The sequence below is a fragment of the Kryptolebias marmoratus genome, linkage group LG13 (assembly GCF_001649575.2).
Source record: "Kryptolebias marmoratus isolate JLee-2015 linkage group LG13, ASM164957v2, whole genome shotgun sequence".
Classification (NCBI taxonomy): Eukaryota; Metazoa; Chordata; class Actinopteri; order Cyprinodontiformes; family Rivulidae; genus Kryptolebias; species Kryptolebias marmoratus.
Genome location: NC_051442.1, coordinates 8,734,164 through 8,759,223, shown reverse-complemented (window position 1 = coordinate 8,759,223; position 25,060 = coordinate 8,734,164). Strand labels below are relative to the sequence as shown.

At 38.8% G+C, this 25,060-nt stretch overlaps 2 protein-coding genes across 5 annotated transcripts in view; one reads left to right on the top strand and one right to left on the bottom strand.

Annotated features, from left to right (window-relative positions):
• The window catches only part of fgf13b (fibroblast growth factor 13b), a 24,485-nt gene extending 13,497 nt beyond the window's left edge, over positions 1–10,988 (bottom strand). The window contains exon 1 of one of the 4 annotated variants that reach the window (XM_017421354.3): positions 10,757–10,988. In XM_017421354.3, coding sequence (XP_017276843.1) covers positions 10,757–10,796 — 40 coding nt within the window. In that variant the 5' untranslated portion in view covers positions 10,797–10,988. Of the gene's footprint in view, positions 1–68; positions 635–4,658; positions 4,705–10,756 lie in introns of those variants that run through there. The other 3 variants (XM_017421355.3, XM_025006999.2, XM_037979027.1) reach the window with 3 other exon arrangements.
• Positions 10,989–16,491: 5,503 nt separating this feature from the next.
• Positions 16,492–22,357, top strand: f9b (coagulation factor IXb). Its single transcript, XM_017421272.3, has 8 exons — positions 16,492–16,646; positions 18,746–18,918; positions 19,016–19,040; positions 19,136–19,249; positions 19,326–19,457; positions 20,409–20,809; positions 21,330–21,474; positions 21,678–22,357. Exons 1-8 carry the CDS (start codon positions 16,559–16,561, stop codon positions 22,232–22,234), a joined length of 1,635 nt encoding a protein of 544 aa, XP_017276761.1. The 5' UTR covers positions 16,492–16,558; the 3' UTR covers positions 22,235–22,357.
• The last annotated feature ends 2,703 nt before the right edge of the window (positions 22,358–25,060 follow it).

Genomic DNA, 25,060 nt, shown 5'->3' with positions numbered 1-25,060 from the left:
GAGGGACAGAGAGGGGGGACTGGGGAGGGGGGGTCTACGCCACCCACGAGTCAGTTCGCATCACACACCGGCCGCTGCAGGAGGCTGGCAGGTGGTTCCAAAACGCGTGATGATCCAGAATCCTCCATCGGTGCGTCCGCGGTGCGCCTCCTCATGGATGCGGAGATGTTCCAGCGGATCCCATCCCATCCCCCTTCAGGGGAGGGAGGGAGAGGGGGGCTGATTGGGAAAAACTCACCCTCTCAAGTTTTTTTCTTCTTCTTTCTTTTTAAGTGTCCAAAAGAGCTTGGATGAAGATGATCCAGTCCGGGTCCGAGTGGCGGATCAACAGCTTATGGAGTGTTCTTGATGTTGTTGATGATGATGATGATGATGGTGGTGGTGGTGATCACTGCAGCTGCTGCCTCCTCTCCTTCTCCTCGTCCTACTCTTTCTCCTGCTTGTCCTCCTGCTCCTGCTCCTGCTCTGCACTGCTCCCCCGGAGGTGACGCTCCGCTCCTGGACGCTGACAGAAATGCACCAAGCGGAATGTTTGTCAATGAAACAAGTCGGGGCTCGATCGGGGAGAGACGGAACATGATGCAGCCGCGCCGTTCATAAAACTGCTGCAGCCCTGCCCGCACCGGAGGAAGAGGCGTGAAGAAGAGGAGGAGGAGGAGGAGAGAGGACGAAGAAGAGGAGGAGGGGGGGGGGAGGTTGAGAGGTGCTGCTTCTGATATAGGAGCACCTGTAGCCCCCACGTGGCATGATATTTACATGTTCCACTGAAACACTGATGAGTGATGGGCAGGACCATAGAGAGGATGGAGTTTGGGGAGGTTCAGATGAGGAGGGATGCAAATGCACGAGGAGGAGAATAAACACAAATAAGGGGGGCGGGGGGAGACAGACAGATGTGGGAATAAATGAATGAGAGAGGTGGAATAAGAGAGATAAGACAGCAGAAGGGGAAGGAGGAAAAATGTGATACTGAGTGCGCCTGCGAGCGAGAAAGGAGGACAGGAGGAAGAGCCGGGGGGAGGGAGGAGGGGGAGGCACAGAAATGAGTTAGAAAACTGAAGGATGAACGAAAGAAAGGAGGAGACAAAGAAAAGAGGAGGTGCAGCGTTGGAAAAAAAATGGGACAAATCACTTTTATATGAAGGCACTGTGAAAGACAAAAGAAAACAAACAAACAAACAAAAAAAACTAAAGGTCTATGCGCAATCGGGCGCATTGATGGAATGCATATCGCCCGCTGCCTCTCCTGCCAGAGTTTTAGACTGAGATCATCTTATGATGAGAAATGATGAGTTGGAGTCATTCTGGTCAAACCTTTTAAAATGACTTCCTGCGCAGCTTAATGCGATATTGCGAAATGTCAGAGTATGTGTTGTGAATGAATCATCAAGTTTTAGCTCTATAGCTATAAAAGTGACTGAATTATAGTCATCTTTTGTGTTGGCTAATATTGATAAGCTGTGGCGGCCATCTTGAACTGGACTGACTCCAAAGGTTAATCAGATTCAATGATTATTCTCTGAGAGTTTCATTAAAGTTCATCCAAAGGTTCACAGCATATTTTGCTAACAGACAGACAGAGATGATGCCAACAGTTAATGCCAGCGTTTTACGCAAAAATATTGTGTGATGAAAAGAGCTCAGAGTATGTGTTAGTGGTGATGCTCAACTACTACCACACAAAATTTTAGCTCAGTATCTGTAAAACTGGCTGAGTGATACCCATTTTTGTTTCCTAAGGTCAGTCGGCTGGGGCCGCCATCATAAACGGGGTTGACTCCAAAAGTTGATCGGCTGAAGATGTACATCCAATAATAACTTCCGGAGAGTTTCTTTAACATCTGTCCAGTGTTTCATGAGATATTTTGCTATCAGACGAACAGGTTTGACTCCGAGAGTTAACGCCAGTTTCAATCAAAGATACTGCACAGTGAGTCACATCTGGAGTATGTGTTGTATATGACTCTCAGCTACAACCATTACAAATTTTACCATAATATCAGTAAAATTGACTGAAATATAGCCCTTTTTGTGTTTTTAAGGTCAGTCGGCTGTGGCAGCCATCTTGAATCAAGATGACTCTAAAAGTCAACCAGAAGTAGATGTACATCCAATAATTATTTTCTCCAAGTTTCATTCAAATTTGTCAAGTGGTTTGTGAGATATATTGGTGACAGACACAAAGACACAGTCAAAAACATTATCTCGCCTCCTTCATTTTTTCAGCTATCAGTGACAAAGAGAATTATTGCAAATGAACTCAATGGAAAATTAAAAAAGAGAAACACAGAAGACAGTAAAGGGAAGAGGAGGGGCTCACTTTCTTTTTTTTTTTTTTGGTGCAGAGGTTTACCACTGAGAGGCTGCAGCTCACAAGAAGGAGGTGAATAACAGAGAGAGCACTTCAGATTAGATGAGGTGTGTCGTCTTTCCAGACATTTCCTTTTGCATTATAGCACCGGAGTGGAGGCAACAGCACAGAGCAGCAATCAGCCACTTCACGCACGTCTGCGGGCCACAGGCAGCCCCCGCAGGAAAACAGATGAGCAGCTGTTGAAGCCACATACATCTACGACAAGCTCAGAGGAAGAGGAGGAGGAGGAGGAGGAGGAGGAAGGCTCACAGCGAAGCCCCATCAGCATGTGGGGCCGAACACCAATCAGTACAGGGTGCTCTTCAGAGGAAAAGATGGTGAAAATCCCTGAAAAAGAGCCAAATTCGAAAACTGACTGAGCAAATGAGCCGGAAAAAAGCGAAGAAAAATTGAGGTCAAGTCCTGCTCACCAAAGTGGAGCCTTTAACCTGCTGAAAACCCCTTACAGACATGCAGATGAAGATGAGTATAAACGAGGCATTCCTTGTAAAAACCACAACAAGGTCACACAATCAACATCAGCCTACAGTGAAACCAAAGAAATGACCAAAAGTCATCTTTTCTTGCATGAATTTCCTGATTTAATCCTGCACACCTACTCCCACAAAAGCAAGAGGCTTAAAGATTAAAAGCAGCAATCTCACACAAGGTGACAGACATGATTAATCCTGCCCTCGGCCGATGACAAAGAGAGAAGTTGCAGGAAAAAAAGGTGAATCAATAAGTTGATCGATGGACAAGCTGCTAAAAAAAACACACACAAAAAAGGAATCACTGGAGACTTATATGTATTATTGGAACTAGCCAATTAAGCTGTTTGTTGCATCACTTGAGAATGTTGTTTGGAGCTCTGTAGCGCCCCCTACAGACTGTTTAGAATGTTGCAAAGAAAGCAGAAGGTCATTTTAATGGGACACAGGAAACTGTTCAAGATAATATGTGAAAACACTGTCTGAGGTGAACGATCAGTGTATATATAACTCCAAAACACGAGTTTCACGCTGCAGAAACAACACGCAGAAATCTTCAGAAAAATGAGCTTCGAAGCCTTTAAAGACTTTAAAAAGCAGCAGTGAATGGTGACCTTTGGGTGCTCTGAACAGCCACGGATGCATTCAGTCTGCTTTTCACTTGAAACTTGAACCTTGTTCTGAAGTGGTTGTAGTTTTTGTTAAATAAAGTTATTTTCAGTCAAAAGAATCTGCCCAGCTCATAAATTTTTGTCCAAAGACTTCTGAAGACAATGAACATGTTAGTTTAATTAAATACTTCTTCCATTAATATAAATGTTATTATTGCTTGCCACTAAAGACTACAGGGGATAATGTTTTTGCCATCATCTGTGTGTGTTCGTTTGTTTATAGTGTTAGCAAAGTATTTCATGAACCAGTAGACAGATTTCAATGAAACTGTCAGAAAGTAATGATTGGATGAGAATCTACAACTAATTGAGTTTTGGAGTCGATCCATATCAAGATGGCAGCCATAGCTAATTGTCCTTAGCCAACAGACACATGGCTGTAGCTCAATCAGTTTTACAGATATTGAGCTAAAATTTGATGTGGTAGTAGCTGTGAGTCATCCTCAAAACATTCAACAATATTGCATGAGATCATGTGTAAAGTCATTTACAAGATTTGACCAAAAACATCTATAACTTCATTCTTTCTTTGCACGGGATGATTTTAGTTTAAATCTCCGGCATGAAAGGCAGCAGGCGATATTCCTTCCTTCAAGGAAGGAATGCAAGGCCTTTAATTTTTGAGAGTATCTATTTTCAGTTAGACTTTTCTCTTGGGGTTGTAAAGTCGACGCACAGACACAGATAGGGTCTCGACTCAAACGCATAGAGGAGAGATCTAATCTTAAAGCTGCAGAAAATACGAGAGAAAACCCTTCACAGCCTGCATTAGAAGGTAATTCAATATCTGAGTGTTTTTAAAAAGCCCAACAAAAAGATAAAGGGCGCGTCCTCCGCTGTTTTCAGAACCATGGACAGCGCTTTAAGTTTTTACTGGCTTATATTCACTCATTTTACCTATTTTATACCAAATTATACAAGAGTTTTCTAAGGAAAAATTCCAAGTTAGGAGCATTTTAAAAACTATAATCAGCTGCATCATCAATTCATAACACTAATGCAGAAGAAGACTTTCAGCCTGTTTGTCACTACACCTAGCTATTCCTTCTAACCAGAAACCACTTTGTTCCAAACAGCGAGGAGTCCCGATTGTTCTGAGTCTGTTTCCAAACACCTGGCAGAGCTTTTTCCTTCTCGCCTTACCTGAAGCTGATCGTCGGAGAGGGAAAGCCATGCTGCGCCCGTGGAGCTCCGCAGCCTTGTGCTCATGGCTTTTTTTCTCACTTCCTGTTGTGAGCTGCTTGGCCAAATAAAAAAAAATAAATAAATAAAAAAAGGCCAAGATATCAAAGTCCAAACCGCAGAACTCTCTACGGTATTGGATCCATTAAGGGCGTGCACGTGGCGTTGACAGGGGATCATTACAGAACATTAGAGGCCATTAAGCTGCTGGAACCGGTCATCAATGATTCATACGGAGACCCCGCTGATCTGGCACAGTAAGAGAGAGATGGAGCCAGCAGGCCCTTCCCAAACCCAAGGATCTATTGACAGGCCCGTGCGCTTCCTTTGTTACTTTATTTGTGTGTGTGTGAGTGAAATCAAACTGAGAAACTAGCTGGGACACAAACACAGATGAATCTGTAGCACTGCACTTGTAACGACCCCATTGACAGTAACCTCGCTCAGTGTGGGGAGGGAGGTTTATGCTTTCATGGCGAAAACCAACAGCCATCCATCTTCACTTGCAGAACAAGTTAAGAGGGTTTTATCACTGCTTTAGTGATGATAACTTCTCATAAACGTCCTGATTGAATTGAGACGTAAGTAAAGACTAATATATGTACAGGACTGTGCAAAACTCCTGAGTCATCTCTCATTTCTTTGTTTTGCTTCCAAGCAGCAAGTTTTTTTTGTAATCTTTTGAAATAATCTTGATTAATAGTGTTTTAATTTTTCTGAAGATCTTTCACTTTTTTCTTTAGACTTTGGCTGCTTTTTCACACATTTTAATCCAGTACCTGACTTTTTCAGAGGGATGTTTTTTTCTGTTTTTTTGACTTTGTTAAGCCACTTAACTCTGACCTGGGAATTACTCAGACATAACAAGGCTCCTAAACTCAACAGAAGATTTTTTTTGCAAAAAATCCAGTTCTTTTTTTAGTTACAAAGACTGGGCTGAGCTTAAGTCTAAAGAAAAACTATAAAACACCTTCAGAAAGTCTGGATATCTCTTGATGAAGACCACGTGCAAAGGTCACAAGAAACTTTGACTGTTTAGAAAGAAAGTTTTAAAAAATTAACTGAGCTGGCCTAAAACATTTGCACAGCACATTTAAATCAAATGAGAAAAGCAATCCTGGCCTCTGTTGAGTCTAACAAAAAAGTATATTGTGTTTCTTGGTATAAAAAGAAAAATCTGCCCTGTTTGTAATTAATAATAGTAATAATGAATAATAAACTTTGCATAAAAAGTAAGAAAATTTGTGTTTGATTATTTCTTTGTTGTATAAAAGTTTCTCTGCAATAAATCATCTGATGAAAAGCCTGATTATTTTTCCTTACATGGTGCCCCATTTGTTAGCAAAATGCAGCAGAGTTGAGTTTGTGGGTCGGTCCATAAAAATCTTGCCAAATCTTCTCTGCCATTGCCAAACAGTTTATTCCACTATTGACTCTTGTCTGGTGTTAATTGAAGATTGAAGTCTGAAGAAAAAAAGACATATAGATAATTTATTATTTTATTTATTTAACAATCAGGTGCCTCAGTCGCATGTGGAAGAACCATACACAGCCACAACCACCTGGCACCTCCTCCTCATGCTGCTCATCAGCTTGGTCACACGCTGCTGTGGGATGACAGCCCATTCTTAAATCAGTGTGGTTGTATTGGTCACTCTGAAACAAGCAGCACCCTGAGCTGATCCCACAGGTGTTCAGGGGGGGATGAGATCAGTCCATCCTCTTCTCTCCTAAATTCTGGAGCTGGTCTCTGATAAACCCGGCTCTGTGGGGGCCAGCGTTGTCATATTATAGAGGATCGAGTTTTGGTCCCAGACTGCAGAGATGTGGGATTACCACTGGTTGCTCACAGGTGCTGACAATAAGACACCTGACTGTCGGCACCTGTGGTCCCAGAAGCTCAGTACAAGAGTCAACAGCAGACTAAGCTGCTTGGCAGAGAATATTTGGCAAGCTTTTCCTGGGCACAACCAACACACTCAGCTTTGCTGCTCATCCTACAAATGCCTTTTCCTAACAAATGTGGCACCATTTAAGGGGAAATCAACAGGCTTTCCAACCGCATGAGATTTATTGCCAAGAATAACTGTTATAATATTTTTAAAAATTGACCAAGCACAAAATTTCTTACTTTTTGTGCTCTGTTTAGAAATACAAACAGATGCCTTTCATGTGAATCTTCTTTCAGATCCAAAACAGACATGCAAACAGACAAAACGTCTCATATTGCACCACTTATTGTGAGTTTGTGGGCTATATCCATAATCCTTCCATCTCAGTGTTATAATGCACAGTTTTGCCCAACCCTGCTGTCATCCTGTTTAATCCATTTTGTAAAAGAGCCTATTAGGAGTTTTTCCATTTGATCAGATCAAAAAGAGTTAAAACAAAAGTGCAACCATGTTTCACAGTGGATGCAAACCATATTACAGTTTGCTGCTGCAGAATCTGCAGCGTAAAAGAACATAAAAGATGTTGTAGGCAGTGAAGCAGGATGTAGCTGCAGAATGTGACAACTCAGCAACTTCTCAGTAAAGCTGATAGATGATGAAAAGCTATCCGAGGCAGCATCTTTGACATATTTGTGCCTCTCATTAGAATTTTTTTTTCTTCAAATCTTAGACTCTAAATTTCCAGACAGACATTTTTACAGCTGTTGGATAGCTAAATCCACATAACTATGCTGTAAAACTGCAATGAGGAGGAAATAAATGTGTGGTGGATAAAGCTGGGTGAACTTTATCTCTCTTAACCAAGCTGCTTTGTGCTCTCTTTGAAAGCTAAGACCTAGCATTCCTTGAAGAAATGCATATCGCCCACCACCTTTCATGGCAGAGTTTTAAACTAAGATCATCTCACCATGGGAAGCACTTACAGTACTTGTTGAAGATGACTCTCAGCTACTACCACACCAGATTTTAGCTTAATATCTGTAAAATTGGCTTTGTTATAATCATTTTGTTGGCTAAAGTTGCTTAGTTGTGGCAGCCATCTTGAACAGGTTTGACCAGAAGTGAATCAGTTGGAGGTGTACATCGAATGAGTACTTTCTGAATGTTTCGTCAAAATCTGTCCAGTGGTTCATGAGATGTTTTGCTAACATTGCAGGCAAACAAACCCACATATGCACACTCACACAAGTAAAAACATCAATGCATTTAGGATGCCATAAAACAGATAATTCAATAAAATATAACTGTTTTATTCTCTTCAAAGACGAACATCCACTTTTTTGAAGGGAAAAATAACCTATCTGGGCTATCAGTCTGGGCAGGTGGCCAGTATTTATTTAATTAAATCATAAAATTACATTTACTTCTGCTGCTGCTGTTCTGATTCGCAGCTCATTCATGCTGTGTAAATTACCAGCCACTAGATGTCATCATTTTATCAGTCAACATGATGTCGAACATGAAGAAAAGTCTGCTCAGAAAACTGGACTGATCAGGACAGTCGTCTAAAAGAAAAGAGTCATTTTTAATAACAACATGCTAATGAGTTCACGTTGTTCCAAAAAATAAACATTTCATTAGATTACAGGGAGAAGAACAACACAAGCTGACACAATGTCGTGATTTTATGGGACTTACAATCATTATTGTAGATCTTTTAGCTGCAAACTTCTTGGCAGAGAAAGAAGAAAATCACAGATTGTTTTATGTTTTATATAATTGACGCATTCAGTTCTTTATGTGTTCTGGTTTTAAGTTTGAGTTTTTTGTTCCTAGACAAAATGTGATTTTACTTATTTACTTATTTAGTCAGTTGTACAGATGTTGTGCCAAATTGATATAAAAATAATATTTTTTTAATGTCAGGGTTTTTTTTCTAGCTTTTTAGGAGACAGTCTGTGTAAATTTAAAGTAAATTTCACAAAATGCCAAAAAAAAAGGACATTTCCATTTAATTCTCTTTAAATCGGCTGTTAGATCGTGCCGGGCTGTGTGAGACTCAACAAGCTATTAATGTCACCACTCCGGTCTGTGCTGGTGTTTACAGTGCAGCTGTTCTCAGAAACGAATTAACGCACAGCTTCGAGCTGACGCTGTCGGAGTGCAGGGATCAATTTAAGGATCTACGAGCCCATAAATTACCCCTCATCTTGTTTTACTGCCTGTTCTGAGCACCGGTTTGGTATCTTTGTGACTTTTATAAGCGTTTTAAAAAGTTACTGCAACCTGGTGGAGGAGCATGATACAAGATTCTACTGCAGCCATAAATAAGCTTAGATTTACTTCAGCAAAATGAGTAAATACATTGAGACGTATTAGTTTTAGGACACTTCCTTATTGAGACCTATTTAGTGTTTCTCGTGTTGTGGCTATATTTGTGACGCCAAATTTTTCTGACTGTTCATTTTGTCACAATTGGGGGTTCGTATTTTTTTTCTGGTATATTTTCTTTCTGTATTTTAGGACATTTTCATTTATGTTCATAGTTCAGTCTGTTTCTGATCATCTCTAGCTCAGCCGGCGTTTTCCTCAGTGAACCTCCTTCAGCTCTATTCCCACCTTTCTGCAACTTATAATCAACCCACCTGTTCTGCATTCAGCGGTCACCTTCCCTGTACTTATACACTCCTCGGTTTTCTCCGTTCATTGTCAGATCCTAATAATTAAACTATTGCTTGCAGCGGTCGACGAGAACCCAAGAGTGCAGAGCAGCAGCAGCAGGTAGGAATGATTCCAAAAAATAGTTTATTAAAGAAAAAATCAAACAGTTATGGGATGAGAATTAAGGACTGAGCAGAAGAGTATACATGAGGATCTGACCAGGGAGCTTATATCTACTGGGAGGCGTGATTAGTCAGTGAGACCAGGTGTCTGTGTTTGACAGACAGCACAGGGGAGCTGAGGAGAGCTACGGCCAAGAAACAACAACAAACCTAAAACTGACAGGACGAACATCAAGAAAACCCCTCAGAACAGGAAGCACCGGCAGAAACAAACACAGAAATATACTGAGAAACGAACAGAAAGCATAAGAGACTAAATCTGGCACAAAAAAAAATCCAACAAGAACATCTAAAATCCATAACTCATTCTTTTATTTTCGACATTTGTTGGCTTGGCTTATCGCTTTAACCTTAAAGTGTTGAACCTTGTTTTTCCACACTGGATTTAACTAAAAGCTGGATTAAACATCCAACAAACATTTAAAGTGCAGCAGAATGTTTTTTACTTTCAGTATGCAAAGTGAACCAGGAATCAACAAGTTACTACCTAAACTTTGATTTGAGCAAATTAATATTTTAGCTGCAGTTTTTACCTGCATCCATTTCTTTCTTCCATGCTCTATTAGCTTATTTTTATGGTAAATAAATAACTGATTATTACTGATCTCATCACAGAGCAGCAGAGCCATTTTTTTCTACGCTGCATTTTAGTTTTTGAAAATGTCACTTTTATACTTTCCCTTAAAAAACAAAACTCCAAAGTGTAAAATATCTAAATGTAAAAACCGTTTGCACTTTATTTGGTCAGCTTGAACAGAAATATATCCCAATGTGAGTAATCATTGAAGAAACCTCTCAGGCTGCAGATTAGAAGCTATTAGTTTACATGTTTGTTTTGTAACAACCCGTATGGGAAATAATTAACTTACAGCTGGACATCCTGTATAATTTAATATCTTTAACAATTCAATGAGGTTAAATGCACAGATGATAAATCAGCCTGGTTATGATGGAGCTGTGGGTGACTCCCTTCTGTTTCCATGGCAATGATAGTTTCCCAGTTTCCACTGCGGCTCCATCTTCTTGCTGAATGACTGAAGGTGTGTGAGAGGCTCAAATCAAATCTGCGAGTCATTTAAACAGAAAAAAAAATACCAAGAAACAATTCTAGGGATTTTATAAACTGACGGGAGATATTTCATCTGATGATGTTTGAAGAAGCTCAAAGCTGTGAGATTTGTGCATGATGGGGATGAAATGTGGACCATAAATGAATCCAACTTTTAAAAGCTTCTCACATCACGTGACCAGGGAGACACTAACCATTAAGCTTTATATTTATATAAATATAATTAGATCTTATATGTGACCCAGGCTTACTCACCATGATCTTTATCCTCTTTGCCTTTTGTTTTCCCGCTCATGGAGCTCCGTTTCTTCTCCTGCTGCTCTTCTCTGAATGAAACTTCCGGATAAAAGACGCAAAAAAAAAGAGAAAATTAAAAAAAAAATCCAACAACCCGTTCTTACTTTGTCATTTTGCTCCGGTCCAGTTTGAGTCCAGAACTCTGTCCGCGCAGCCCGGCTCGGTGTGTGAGTCTGAGGCTGGAGGAGCACTCGCACCAAACCCTCGCGCATTGCGAAGGCGCGCGCGCACGCTGACAGACAAAGACAGATGGCCTGAATGGGGAGAATGTGCGCGCGCCAGGCAAGCATGCGTTTTACTCTTTTTTTTTTTTCTTTCAAAAAGGTTGTAAATGGTTTTAGGTTTAAAAAAACTGGAATTATGCGCATTTTTTCCATTTTGCACCTAAAGGTAACTGTTTGTTTGACAATAATTTACTGCAAAAATTCTATTTCTATTATTTTACTAATATCTAAACTGATAGAATTTTGCAAAATAAAAAAAAATATATAATGATAAACCTATTGGACAAGTTTTTTTAGAGACAAAAAACATACTGATCCATTTTTTGAAGTAGTGGCATAATGTGGCGCCATCTTGATTTCAATTCACCCCAAAATTTAAGTTAAGCTAAATTTAAAACAATCTTTTTTTCAAATATGTTAGTCTTCAGATTCTGTGTAAGGGGTGACTCTCAGCTACTACCACACCAATTCTTATCTTATTATCTGTAAAACTAACAGACTTAAAGTCATTTTTTGTGTTTGATAAGGTTAATCCTTTGCCACGGCCATCTTGATTTGGACTGACCCTAAAAGTTAATCAGATGTAGATGTCTACTTCCTGAGAGTTTCATTAAAATCTGCACAGCTGGTCATAAGATATTTTGCTAACAGACATATCAACAAACATTTAACTGTGATCTCAATCTTAAAGTCAATAATAGAGAATTTTTGTGACCCTTTTCTTTAAGAAGTTAACAGGAATTATTGCACAAAAGAATCAAACAGTTCACCAAAAAAAAGCATTATGTTCAGGTTAGGAAGACTTTGCAAAATGGTAGAATAACTTTAAAAAGTAATGTTAGCTCAAGTGGAAGATCAATATATTTGGTTGTCTTCTGTCTCATTAATGCAGATCCAGCTGCAAACTCAGCAAACGGACACTGCAGATCAATCAGCTCATTGATCATTTGATCAGTTGTGTAATGGACTTTTTAACAAACCAGAACGACTGTAGGATGCTGAGGCCGAAGTGTCAGAGTGCTGCATATCTGCCATGGTCTTATCGGGTGTGTACAGTTTTTTATGTCATAAATAGACTGTAAACAGAGACGTCGCCTGATATTGTGAGAGTAAAGTTGTCCTGACTTCCTCTTAGCTCCTCAGTGGACTGGTGTGAGGTCAGGTTGTCGAGAAAGAAAAAAAAAAATCTGGGGGCAGGGTTTGAACTTTGCTGACTGAAGTCATCCATTGAGGTGTGAGTTTTTTCTTGCTTTATTCAGGGCAGTGATACAAACCAGCTCAAGTAATCCTTTATTCCATCAGCCTTCAGACTCATAAATGCCAACAAGTAAATGTTCAAATATTATGCAGGATCAAAACCGAAACACTCAGAAAAATAAAAAATAAAAAAGCGATTACAGCATAAATTAAAAACTTAACATTCTTTAAAAAAATGCATATTGTCCGCCTCCTTTCATGCAATAGGTTTATGCTAAGAAATTATGGTCAAACCTCAAAAAATAACAATATGCTCAGTCTGATGTGATGTTGTAAATGACTCCACAGCAAATTTTAGCTCAATATGTGTAAAAACTGACTGAGTAATACAATTTTTTGTGTTTCAGCAGGCTGTGGCAACCATCTTAAATTACTTTGACTCTAAAAGTTAATCAGTTGTACACTTACATCCAATAATCACTTAAAACAGTAAAATCTGTCCACTGGTTGATGAAATATTTTTCTCGTGATACAGACAAACACAAACATGGGCAAATGCCTTGTTCTCTAATGCCTTTAGAGGATGGTATTAATTATTATGGCAATGTTGAAAGTCAGTAAAATACTTTAATAACATGAAATTATTAAATATCAGACTCCTCAGCCGTCATTAAAGCGTTATGTGAACCCAAAACTTCCTCTGACTCTTTTTTTACCTTCATCTTCATTCCCCTGCTCTGTAATTAAGTGAAATGCTTTAAAATAGAAACAATTACATCCGTAATTTTCTGTGTTCCTGTGTGGTTCATGAACCTCGCATCGTCTCTGCCTCGGAAGAACAATTTTGCGACATCAGTTCATTATTGCTTCTTGAGTCGTAGCTAGAAGAACCGCAGTCGGAGTAAAGTGGAGCTGGTCCTCTGCCAGAGTCTGTCTTTATGGAGCAGCGATGGAGGAGCAGCTGCTCCGTCTGGAGACAAAAGAGCCACATGAGTTCTGTTCCTCTTCTAATGAGCTGCACGAGTCAGTTTAGGCAGATGTTCTTTTATTTCTGTGTGGAGTTTTTTCTGGTTCTTCTGTTTGTTTGGCTTGGGCCACTGTGGGTTATATTCCAGGTTTGAACAGTACTGTGCAAAAGTTTTAAACTATCCCCATAGTGTCTTTAAACTATGCTTCAGCGCGGTCTAATTTAACTTAAAGAGGTTTTGATTAATAGTGCTCTAGGCTTTCTTCAGGCTTTTCAAAGTTTTTCTACTCGTAATGGCCTGACCATGACAGCATAGTGGGAAAAAAGAGAACAAAAGAACAAGCATTCAAAAGTTGTATAGAGCAACTGAACAAACAAATCTTTAAGATATTAAGAGGAAAAAAATCAGCAAAGACTTGAAACTACTGGCTTCATCACAGACCTGCAGTCACAGCCTTAGGTCTTCATCATCAAACCATATTTACTCTATTTATTACTCAGCCGCAGCAGATGGACGACCAAAGGAAGTGCTGTAGTTCATTTCAAATTTACCATCAGCAGGTCATCCTGTTTCTGTCAGGATTCGGTTTTACTGTGTGTTTCTTTTGGTTTGGGTTTATTGTTGTCTTCACGTTTTATCTTGTTCTCTGTGCCTCTGTCATCATTCACTGATCCTCTGTCTATCTCTTGTCTACCTGCCACGCCCATCGACACCTGCCCCAACTTTTGTAATCATCTCACCTTTGCACACTTCCCCTAATTACCTTCTGTCTTTAAAACCCAGTCATCTCCTCCACTTCCTCGCTGGTCTGTTGTCGCTTCATGCGCTGTCTGGTTGTCCCGGTTGTCTTGTGTCTCAGTTTTTGATTCTGTTATGTTTAGTTTTGCTGCCAAGTCAGCCTTTGTTTTGTGTTTGTTGAAACAAAATCAGTTTCTTTTCCTTTTTGTAAATGAGGCTGCGCTCTGGGTTCGCCTCCTCCTCCACCCATCATGACAGTTTCATCTAGCTGAGTAAGAAAATCCAAACTTTTATGACAACAAGCTTTGAGAAGCTAATCTTACACAGGTATATGTGCTGCACAGAAATGAGGCACTTAAAGATATGTTTTCCAAACTTTAAATTAAAGACAAATTAATTCAAAGTAAAAACATGATACTGTGCTTAACATCATGAAACGGTGCACAGTCTGTTAAGGATTAGGAGCACTGATGCTGATTTTTCTGGTTTTAACCCACTTTTTCATGCTTCTGTCTGTCCATTCACAACTCAGATGATGTCAGTCCCTCTTCACTGCTGAGATACTGAAAGATCCGGTCCCACGACACAGGATTTCATTCTGATTATGACCAAATGGGCAGTAATCCTGCTGACTGTTGTCTGCCCTAAAAAGTTTCGAGAAGCAACCTGATGAATTTAAAAATTGGCAAAGATTCTAAAAAAAAAAAAAAAGATGAATAACATCCTCTCTCGTCTCGTTTAAGTAATCCTAAGTCAATAAATCACAACAAGGCCGAGGCGGCTAAGGAGCTGCCAGTTAGCTGGCTGACAGCCACAGTGATTTGTCCACCGCCGCGCCCAGTGTAACTCAAACTCAAATCGCACAGCCGTCAACACTCATCACTGAGTCTGAGGATCGGCCGTTCTTCACCTTGGTGAGTAAACTGCTGCAACAGCTCGAGAGTTTCCTCCCATTAGATTCTTTCCTGCCATGTTTAAAAAGGCTCTAAGCTGATTTGCATGCAGAGATTTTACATTAACATTTGGTCACTCAGATGATGACACGGTCTCAAACCTGGATGCATTACCAGTGGTGTGTGTGTGTGTACTTTACCCTAGTGTGTATGTTGTTCGGTGTGGGTACTGTGGATATGCATTTGTCTCTACAGTTAATATTGTTTTCTTATTTTTTATTTTTCTGTTCATTTGTTGCAATTTAAAAACTTCTGCATACTTTGCACCATTTTACCCATCTATAAATCATCTCATTCAGGAGATTGGTGATGTGACTTTTGGTTTTCATAACTGTTAAACTTTTCAAAAGGTTTAACTTTATTCATAATACTTTCCCCATAGAAATGCATTGAGGTCTCCAAAAATATTGTTTTATTTAATATCTCCTTCCTTTTTTGTCTTCTTATGATGATTTTGGTTTTTAGCTATCACTCATTTTTAGCTTATAACTAAAATTCTACTACTTTTAGCTTCAAGGTAGCATTTTGCTTCTTTTAGTTAGCTTATTGCTACTTTTAGCTTCTAGCTAGCCTTTTGCCCCTTGTAGCTATTAACTAGCTGTTTGCGTTTTATGGCTTTTAGCTACTGTTCTGATTTTAGCTTTTAACTCAGACTATTTTGTTCTTTAGCAAATGTCAGCAGAGCCATTCAGCACTCAGAAATCATACAACATTTCATCAGGAAATGCACTTTCTCTGGTTCAAATTTGGCTTCATTGATTTTATTTATCTTTTTTAGCTGCTCTTTTTCTGCAGGGGTCACTAAAGCAAACAAACTCAAATGAAAGATTTAGCCATTGTTTGTCTTTGCTCACTCAACCCAGGCTCGAATCTGCAGCCTCAGGATTATGAGACTTCAGCACCGACCGCAGAGCTACCGCAGCCCCAGTTTCACTGAGTTTATAAAACTGTAAAAATCAAGATGCAACAGGAAAAAGCATTCTGTAACTGTTCCACTTCAATTACAAAAGCTGAACAAATAGCCCCACATCATGATGGTGCCACCACCATGTTTCACTGTGGGAATGTTGTTCTCAGCTAAATGAGAGGTTTGAACCAGACATGGAGTATCTGAAGTATTTTGTGTATATTTGTTTCTTAGAATCTAATTATAACCAATAAAATTTCAGGTTATAAGGCAACAAAATAAAAAGAATGCCAAAGGGGTGAATTTTAAATTATTATTTTCCAAATATAGAAACTTGAAGATGAGTTTTCTTGTGTTTGCTCCATTATGATCATTCATACACTGTGCTTCAAAAGCTGCTTACTGGACAAGAATCATCTTTACAACCAACATCAAAAACAGCTGATAATATCAGCACACACAGTCACACACACATAACCAACTTAGTGTGTTACAAAAGGTCAAAAATAAACTATGTTCAAATGTAAATAATATCCATTCAATAAAATTACCAGCTAAGCAAATTAGGTAATTTTGTAATTCTGATTTTTTTTTTCCCCCCTTGACTTCTATTACATTTTTTTTTCTTTTAACATAAAAAACACAGAAATGTGAAAGAACAAACACACTCTGTGGCCACACAGGTGAGTAAACAGTGTGTTGCTGTACTTTGGAGTGGTGGACGAGTCTTTCTGGAGCTGCTTTGGGGTGAAACTCAGACGGACAAAGGCAAAATGGCCAGAGTTTGTTTACTGATTTTTATTTCCTGTTTTCAGCTGCAGATCTATGGACTGGGTGCTGAGATTCAAGAAGAAAACACAGGTAAACAACAACAAAACAGGCATTTATTGATGGGGGCAGAGTCAAAGTTCTGAGATTTAAAATATAAGACAAGGGTGATAACCAGGACGTCATCTATCGGGTATTTTTTTTAACGGTCTGGTCAGTCTTTGGCTCTTAAAGTGATACTCTACTAAAAGTTCTGTTTTCATCATTGAACCCCTTTAGCTTTTAAAATTAAATGTTATATCTCTAAATATGACTTCCTTTAACTTTAAATATTCCAAGATATTTTGAGGTTTACCTTGTCAGTTTCATCTGTTTGTTCAGACAGAAAATATGTCAAAAAGAGTTATAACAGTTACAAGAATATAAAAGAATATTACCTGAACGGCTTTGCTGCTTTGGATCCTCAGTGCCAGGATATTTTTTTTAAGTGTTTTGAGTTAAACATCATCAAGAAGTTCCAAAGATATTGTACCTTCAGAATATGGTTCGCTACAGTATCCTGTACATATGAAACCACAAGTATTTCATATATTTTATTGTCTCCCTGCTTTTTAATAGAAACTGAAGCATTTAAAGCTAACTCGTATAAATAAATCAGCACAGCTCGGACAGCATGTTGAGAAACGTCACAACAAAACTGGCTTATCAAAGACACATTATACCAGGGAGCTGAAGGGAAAAGGCTGTTCATCAGTCAGTAGGAGCAGAAAGGGGAAAGATAATGGACGGACCTCTGAGTGAGGTCATAGTCTTTAAATGAAAGTGCCTCTTAACCCTGCGAGATCAACCACTGCAGGTTCATCCAAGCAGATGCAGGTCAGCCTGCATCATGTCTGCCAAGCTCTTTTAAATCTGATTAAATGTGAGGTCAGAGTAGGAGTGTTGTGAAAAAAAAATAATAATCCAGGCTGAAACTGAGAGTCTCCTTAAGAGTAAAAGTTTATTACACTTGTCAACAAGGCGGAGAGCAAACACATTCTTCAACAGCTTCTGAGTGAATGTTTGTCTATTTAATGCATGCTGGGACTCCCTCTTTGCATCCAAGCAGCTGGTTCATTCAAAGGTTTACATTACAGCTGAGACAGAAACCAGTTTTAACCAGCCCTGTGCTGAGAAATACAGACTGCACTTCTGTCCAAGTTAATACAAATTACTAAACACATCCTTAAAGGTTACATGAATGCGTCAGACATCATTAAATATTATATTTCACCTTAGCAAAGAGAATGACATCTGTCAGAGGCTTCAGAAAATTTCCAATTTAGCTACTTCATACTGAAAGCAGATCTTTAACATCCAGGGCTCAGAAACAAAGCCGGAGGGAAAGTGTCTTCCTGTCTGGAAGGCTCTGTTGGGGCTGGTTCCAGAAATGAGTGGATTCATTAAAACCCTCATGTAAAAGGGACAGCCTTGTCATTTTTGAAGAGATGTTATATTGGTTGTAATGCGAAGTATAAAGAAAGACAAAAGCCAATTGGTTAGTTGTTTGATTGAGAAAATGGCAACAAACTAAACAAAAGGTGTCGTGCAAAACACAGGAGATACCTACAATACTGTGCAAAAGTTTTAAGTCAACACTAATTTCTTTATATGGTCCTAATGAGATTATTTTTGTAATCTTTTAAAGTCCTCTTAAAGGTTTTTCTCAGACTTAGGCTGTTTTATTGTATTTATTTTTTTATTGTCACTCGTTTTCTACCCAGTTCTTGTACCTGATCATGACAACATACTGTGCTTTAAACATGTGGAAAGTGGACAATAAGACAAAAAAAAATGTGTCAGGTTTACAAATTATGGTAAAAAAAAAAATATTGCATAAATCAAATAAGTGACTACTAACTTATCACAGTCATGTATTTGTAAAATGATCATATTCTGTGCACTTCTACTGCTGCTGATAATCCAGTTTAGCATAAATCTTTTGAAAGTGAGCACCTGAATCATCAGCTCATATAAGGATGGACCTTTATCATAAAGTAATTGATTTACACAAGTTAATATCCTCACTGAGGTTTAGGAGAAACCTTTTTACAAATTGTGGCACATTTATTTGCACAGTGTTATGCAATATACATGGTTGCAAAGCACTACGAAAGAAAAAAAAAAACCTTTTGCTTTAACTTCCCTTTTAGGAGCTGTGTTTGTGACCCAGCAAGCTGCACACACGGTGCTGAATCGCCAGCGACGGCACAACAATGGTCACCTGGAAGAAATTTTTTTCAAGGCCAACCTGGAGCGAGAATGCAAAGAAGAAGTCTGTTCCATGGAGGAGGCCCGGGAGGTGTTTGAGAATGACGAGAAAACTGTAGGCTATAAACAATAACACACATTAATTCTCATCATTTTACTCTGAAACAGAGACAGCCACAGGTTCGTTCTTAATGTGGGTGTTTCTCTTCCAGATGGAATTCTGGGCCGTTCATGTTGGTAAGACAAACGAACGACACACTCTCTTAGAGTGAAATTAAACTCTAATCTCTGGTGTCTGTGTGTGTGTGTGTGTGTTTTATGCTTGTGTGTAGATGGTGATCAGTGTAGGCCAGAACCCTGCCAGAATGGAGGTGTGTGTCAAGATGGAATCAACTCTTATACCTGCTGGTGCCGACCCAACTTCAGCGGCAAGAACTGTGAGACTGGTGAGTGTGACGGAAAACACCCAACAGAGATGTTCATTTTTCTTTTTGTTGACACTAATTTCATCTGTTTTTGCAGACATAACCAAACTGTGCTCAGTCAACAATGGTGGATGTTCACATTTCTGCATGATGGAACGTCAGCGAGCCGTGTGTCAGTGTGCAACAGGTTACAAACTTGGAACAGACAGGAAAACCTGTGAATCAATAGGTAAACTAAAACCATTCATTATAGAGACAGCATTTGGCAATGTTTACATTTTTTCTTTTAGCTGTTTTACATTTACTCTTGCAGAAAGTAAGAGGGGAAGAGGTAATGGGTTTAGTTTTTTTAAACCAAAACTTGTTCACCCCTGATTGGCTGAAAAAATACGGGAGCAATTTTGGTCTAAAACCCTTAAAGTGCTGCATTTTCTGCTGAAAAATACCAACATTATGAATCAATAATGTGTATTTGTTGTTTTGACTTAGTTGTATTTCTAGAAAATGAAAACATATAACCATATAATAATGTTTAAACTTCCTTAGTAGAGAGTGTGGTCTGGGTAATGGTCAAAGGTTTTTTTTTTTATTGTCCCGAGGTGGGAAACAAAAAGGTTGTTGTTACTAAACATTAACAGTTGCAAATGTTTCTTATCACAAATTTTTCATTTAACAAAATTTTTGATTTTTTTTTTTCTGTTTTTAGAAAATGTACACAAACATTTGTAGGCAAACAGCACTTAAATAATAAAATCATGGGGGGTTTTATTGGTGTCATTTCTTAATTGGGATTTATTTTTTGTTTAAGTAAATGTAATGTTAAAATAGCAAATCATGTTTTGCTACACAGTGGTTTAAAAAGTAAATATTTGATTTACAAAACAAAGTAACATTTAAAAATATATATTTATTGATTTTTAATTTTGTATTTTGTAATGTTTTGACAGCACCATAATCTTCATATCTATTTGTTTATTTTTATGAATTTTCTTTTATGAACACACATACACAATTTACCAAGTTTTGTTTTTGAACGATAGTGATCATAAAAAGCTGCAGCAGAGTTTGACCCACAGGATGCTGCTGTGTGAAACCTGTATTATGACTTTTAACATGCATAGAATTTTCTCAAAATCCCAAATAATGTTGATTTTCCTGTTTTTGTTGTATTTTCCCTCAGTGGAGTTCAGTTGTGGTCTCGTGGTCCTGCCCGCCGGCACCAACACCAGGTCCATCACGCCGGTTCAGTCATCGTTTGAGTCCTCAACTCAAACGAGACAAAATGACACCAGTGACCATCCGGATGACTACAATTACCTGACGAATGACTATGATACCAACACAAATGATAACCTCAACCTTACAGTGAATGTGTCAGACCTACCTGAGGTTGGCTCAAAGAAACTGGGCTCTAGTCCCAATGTAAGTCTGGCTGAGGCTGCCGCTGGCGGTGCGGAGCCAGATCCCATGGAGACGTTTTCATGGGGTTTCACCAAACTCCCCAACATCATGGCTGAAACCAACTCTGACCAGAGGATTGTAGGTGGAGATGAGGCCATTCCTGGAGAGATCCCTTGGCAGGTAATGAGCTCTGGAATGAGAAGATGTGGATGAGAGGGAAACTATTTGATGCTTTTTTTGATATATTTTTTTTTCTGCTTTGGTATTCAGTTTGTTTTTATGTGTCTCACTGATTAATTATTTTTAAAGCATCAAAACTACTTATGGTAAGGACATAATTAGTTAAAAAGATCATGGTTTTTTGTCAAATTATTGAAGTTCGATCCAGAGAAGAGACACTTGCTTTCTGCTTTTTTCAAGCAGAAAGACACTAAAATTACTTCTGGTTTGTTGTTTAATATACATCACACATTAATCAAAATAAAGTTTTCCTCTGTAACCTTCTAGACTTTGTTGACAATAAAAGATGGATGTGGTGATGAGAACACAAGAACATAAATCATAAAAAATAGAAAACTTGGATGTTTATTAAGTAAAAAACTACAGAAAGATTGGCTTCTCTCACATTAGGCCTGATGTAGTTCTGTTTTTGTACAGTCATCATTTCAGCTTCTTAAAGCACAAGTGTTTGTATTTACAGGTGGTTCTGATGTTTCACTCAGAGAGTCTTAACAGAGCATTGCCTTTTTGTGGAGGCTCTCTGATTAGTGACGTATGGGTGATTACTGCAGCTCACTGTCTGGAGAATCCGGATGGCACAAAAAAAGATTTCTTCGTCAGAGTTGGTAAGAAAAAGTAAACTGCGTACTTTATTACTAAATCCTGCATCTATATCTATAAAAAAACCTGTCTGTGACTTAAAGTGATATTTGAGATCCTTGAAGTGGAGTTCCATGGAAAAGTTAATATCTTACTTGTTGTAGATAAATCTTTTAACAGCCTCAGTTGGGTAAAGTGTAATGTATTAATGTGCTTTTTAAACTTCCAGGTGAGCATGATGTGAATGTTCATGAGGGTCCAGAGAGAGACCATGCTGTGGCAGAGAAACACACCTACCTGTATAATTCTCTAACATCCAAGTACAACCACGACATCGCACTGCTGAAGCTCGCCTCTCCAGTGGAGCTGTCCAACCAGAGGCGTCCTATTTGCCTGGGCCCCAAGGATTTCATACAGAACCTCCTGAGAGGGTCTACGAACTCCCTGGTGAGCGGCTGGGGTCGGCTCCTTTTCCAGGGCCCTGAGGCCACCAAGCTTCAGAAGCTGTCGGTCCCCCACGTGGACCGGACCCTGTGCAAACACAGCAGCCGGGACCACATCACGCGGTACATGTTCTGTGCCGGTTACCCAGACGGGCAGAAGGACTCGTGCCAGGGCGACAGTGGAGGGCCACTCGCCACCAGTTACAAAGGAACCTGGTTCCTGACGGGCATCGTCAGCTGGGGGGAGGAGTGCGCCAGGAAGGGAAAGTACGGCATCTACACCCGGGTCTCGCGGTACTACAAGTGGATCGGTAATACGACAGGGATCGTAGAGATTAAATAAATGTTAAAAATTAAACAAACACACAGCAGCCTTTAATTAGTTTGATCACAGGGAAGTTTTTCTTCTGCTGAATTCAGACATCAGTCATGTCAATTTTAACTCCAATAAAATATTTTAAAAATCCTTTTTGTGACTGATATACTTATGAATACAAAATAAGGTTCTTAATCCGACATTTATTTGAAATACTTAAAAAAAGACTTTTAAAATCATATCAGTTTTGTTTGTTTGGTTTGCTTGAATGCAGTATCCCTTTAGTTCTGATTCAGTTGCATAAAATTCAGTAAATAATTTATTCAGTTGAATTTGATGGATGATGGTATATTCCTCTTAACCGCAGCCAAAATAAATATCCATTTTTTTTACCAGTTTTAACTTGTCAGTTTAGTAAAAGCATACATTTGACATTAACAAATCATCAATCTGGCAGAGGCTGAAAGATGTGTTAGAATAAAGATAAGTTTTCCTGCTATCTTATTTCAGAACCTTTGACTTTCATTTTCAATAATGCTTGAAACACAAACCACCCCTTTATTAATAAAACAATTTTTTCGTGACTTTCCTGAGCACACAAAACAAAGTTGAGCCTGTGAAATTATTTTACATATTTCCTGTGAGTTGGGCAGCTACAGGTCATTTAGGAATGTCTAGAAAATATTTGTCCAGACATTTTTGACAAATAAACAACTAAAATCCCCAAATCATTGCAAAATATTTAAAAATGTTTATTTTTAAACATTTTTAAAAGTTTATTAAAGTAAAACTAGCATCTGTACTCAATATTACAGTGCTGGAAAATGCCCTTTAAAGGATGAAATAAAATAAAAAAAGGTTGTCAACAAATGCAGTGTGAAAACAATTCAGTTGAAGCACAAGTCTGCATGCATCTGTGCTTAGAGGAGATTTAAGCAGATGGAAAAAAATAAGAAATCAAACTTTTTAGTAATTCTGCTGTTTGTCAGCTTCATCTGTATAAAACTGAAATAAATCACACAAACCAGGTTGAATCAAATCAAATAACTGTGCTTGTATTTTTGGAAAACAGTCATTTACATTATGAAGTACGTTACAAGCTTTCTCGATGAGTCAAAATATCTAAACTAGTGCAAAGTGAGCAAAAGCAGCAGTTCAAGGTGATGTGGCCAAAAGTGACTGAACAGATCCATTTCTAACCTCCTGTGCTGCAGCGATGGGTGGATTTCAAAAATCAATTAAATGTGATGAAATGTTGCAAATTGCAAGGATCACAGGATACACATCTCTTAAATAATTAAAAGCTGTTAAATACAGTGAAATTTAATCTTTATGGAGTTTATCTGGGATCTAGAACCACAAGAAGGAATACAGCTAAGTTAATTAGTTCATAAACAACAAATACTGGATTTGTCACCTGGACAGATGAGAAGCAGCTTCTGACAGTCCAACAAGGTGACTTTTTTAGATAACTTTAGTTTTAAATTACACTTTGTTTTTTTCACTTACTACCAGACATTAAACATAGTTTTCCTGTTTGTGTAAAATATTACTGCAAGCACAAATTTAGAGAATGTAGTAATGATTTGTCTGTGCAGAGCTCAAAATGACCTCATCTTCATGAAAAAGGCAGCCAAGAAACATTCAGTGGACAAAGTGCCGAGGTTTGTAGCAGCAAACTCTAAATAAACCCGTAGTAAGTTGTAAAACAAAAGCAAAACAGGAAGTACACTTAAATAGTAGCAGTTGTAAAGAATATAAAATGAAATAAAAAGTGAATTGCATCCATCTACAAAAGCGAGTGTAGATGAATCTACATTCTTGAAGCACCGACCCTTAAATGCAGCAACAACTGATACTGTGCAGACCGTCACTGTCTTTTGTTATTTGTCTATTAAAATTAGAGGTAATGCTTCCTGTTTTACATAAATGTTCCTATGTGCCACAATACAGAATCATATTAGAAATCTGGATGGAAGAGCAGCTGAATTAACTTTGGTCATAATGCTGCCTTGAGGGGTCTTATTGTAAACAAAAGTATGACCCTCCACGATACATTGGAAATGTGGGTCTTATCAAACATTGTTAATTAAATGTATTTCTTAACAAAGCATCTGTAAAATAACAGTATTATTTGCAATCATGATTATAACTAAAGTTTCCTCTTTCTTAATTCTGTTGAAGTGGGTGGATTATTCTCTGTGGAGGAGTATAACCGATATTTTAATTGGGACCAACATAAAACTATTAATCTGTGTTTCTGCTTCAAGTCAACACATCTACAAATCAACATTGATGCTGTAATAAGAAGGTTGGTGAGATCCCTCTGGTATAGATGGCTGCTCCGTCTGTCCATCCTCTGGGTTATTCTCGACTCCACTCTCTCCTTTGAGTCACACATAAAAACCTGTCATAAAATCTGCCTTTTTTCATCTCAAAGACATGTTAAGACTCATCGCGCCCTGACTCTGTGGCAGAAACCCTCATTCAAGCTTTCATTTCCTCCCATTTGGGCTGCTGCAGTTGGAGTGTTGTTTGACGCCTGGTAAAGCTCTCGAAAGGCTTCGGAGTGTCCAAAACTCTGCTGTCAGGGTTCTCACCCGCATCAAACCCTGGCAACACATAACTCCGACCCTTTAGCAGCTTCCATTTAGGTCTCAGATTCATTGCAACATTCTTTTCTCACCTACAAATGCCTGCATGGCCATGCTCCTCAGTACCTCTCTGACCTCCTCCACCCTCATGCTTCATCCCAGAATCTCAGGCCTCCTCTCCATTCCTCACGCCAGAATTCAAACATTAATTGAACGAGCTTCCAGAGCTGCAGCTCTGACTCTCTGAAATGCTCTATTT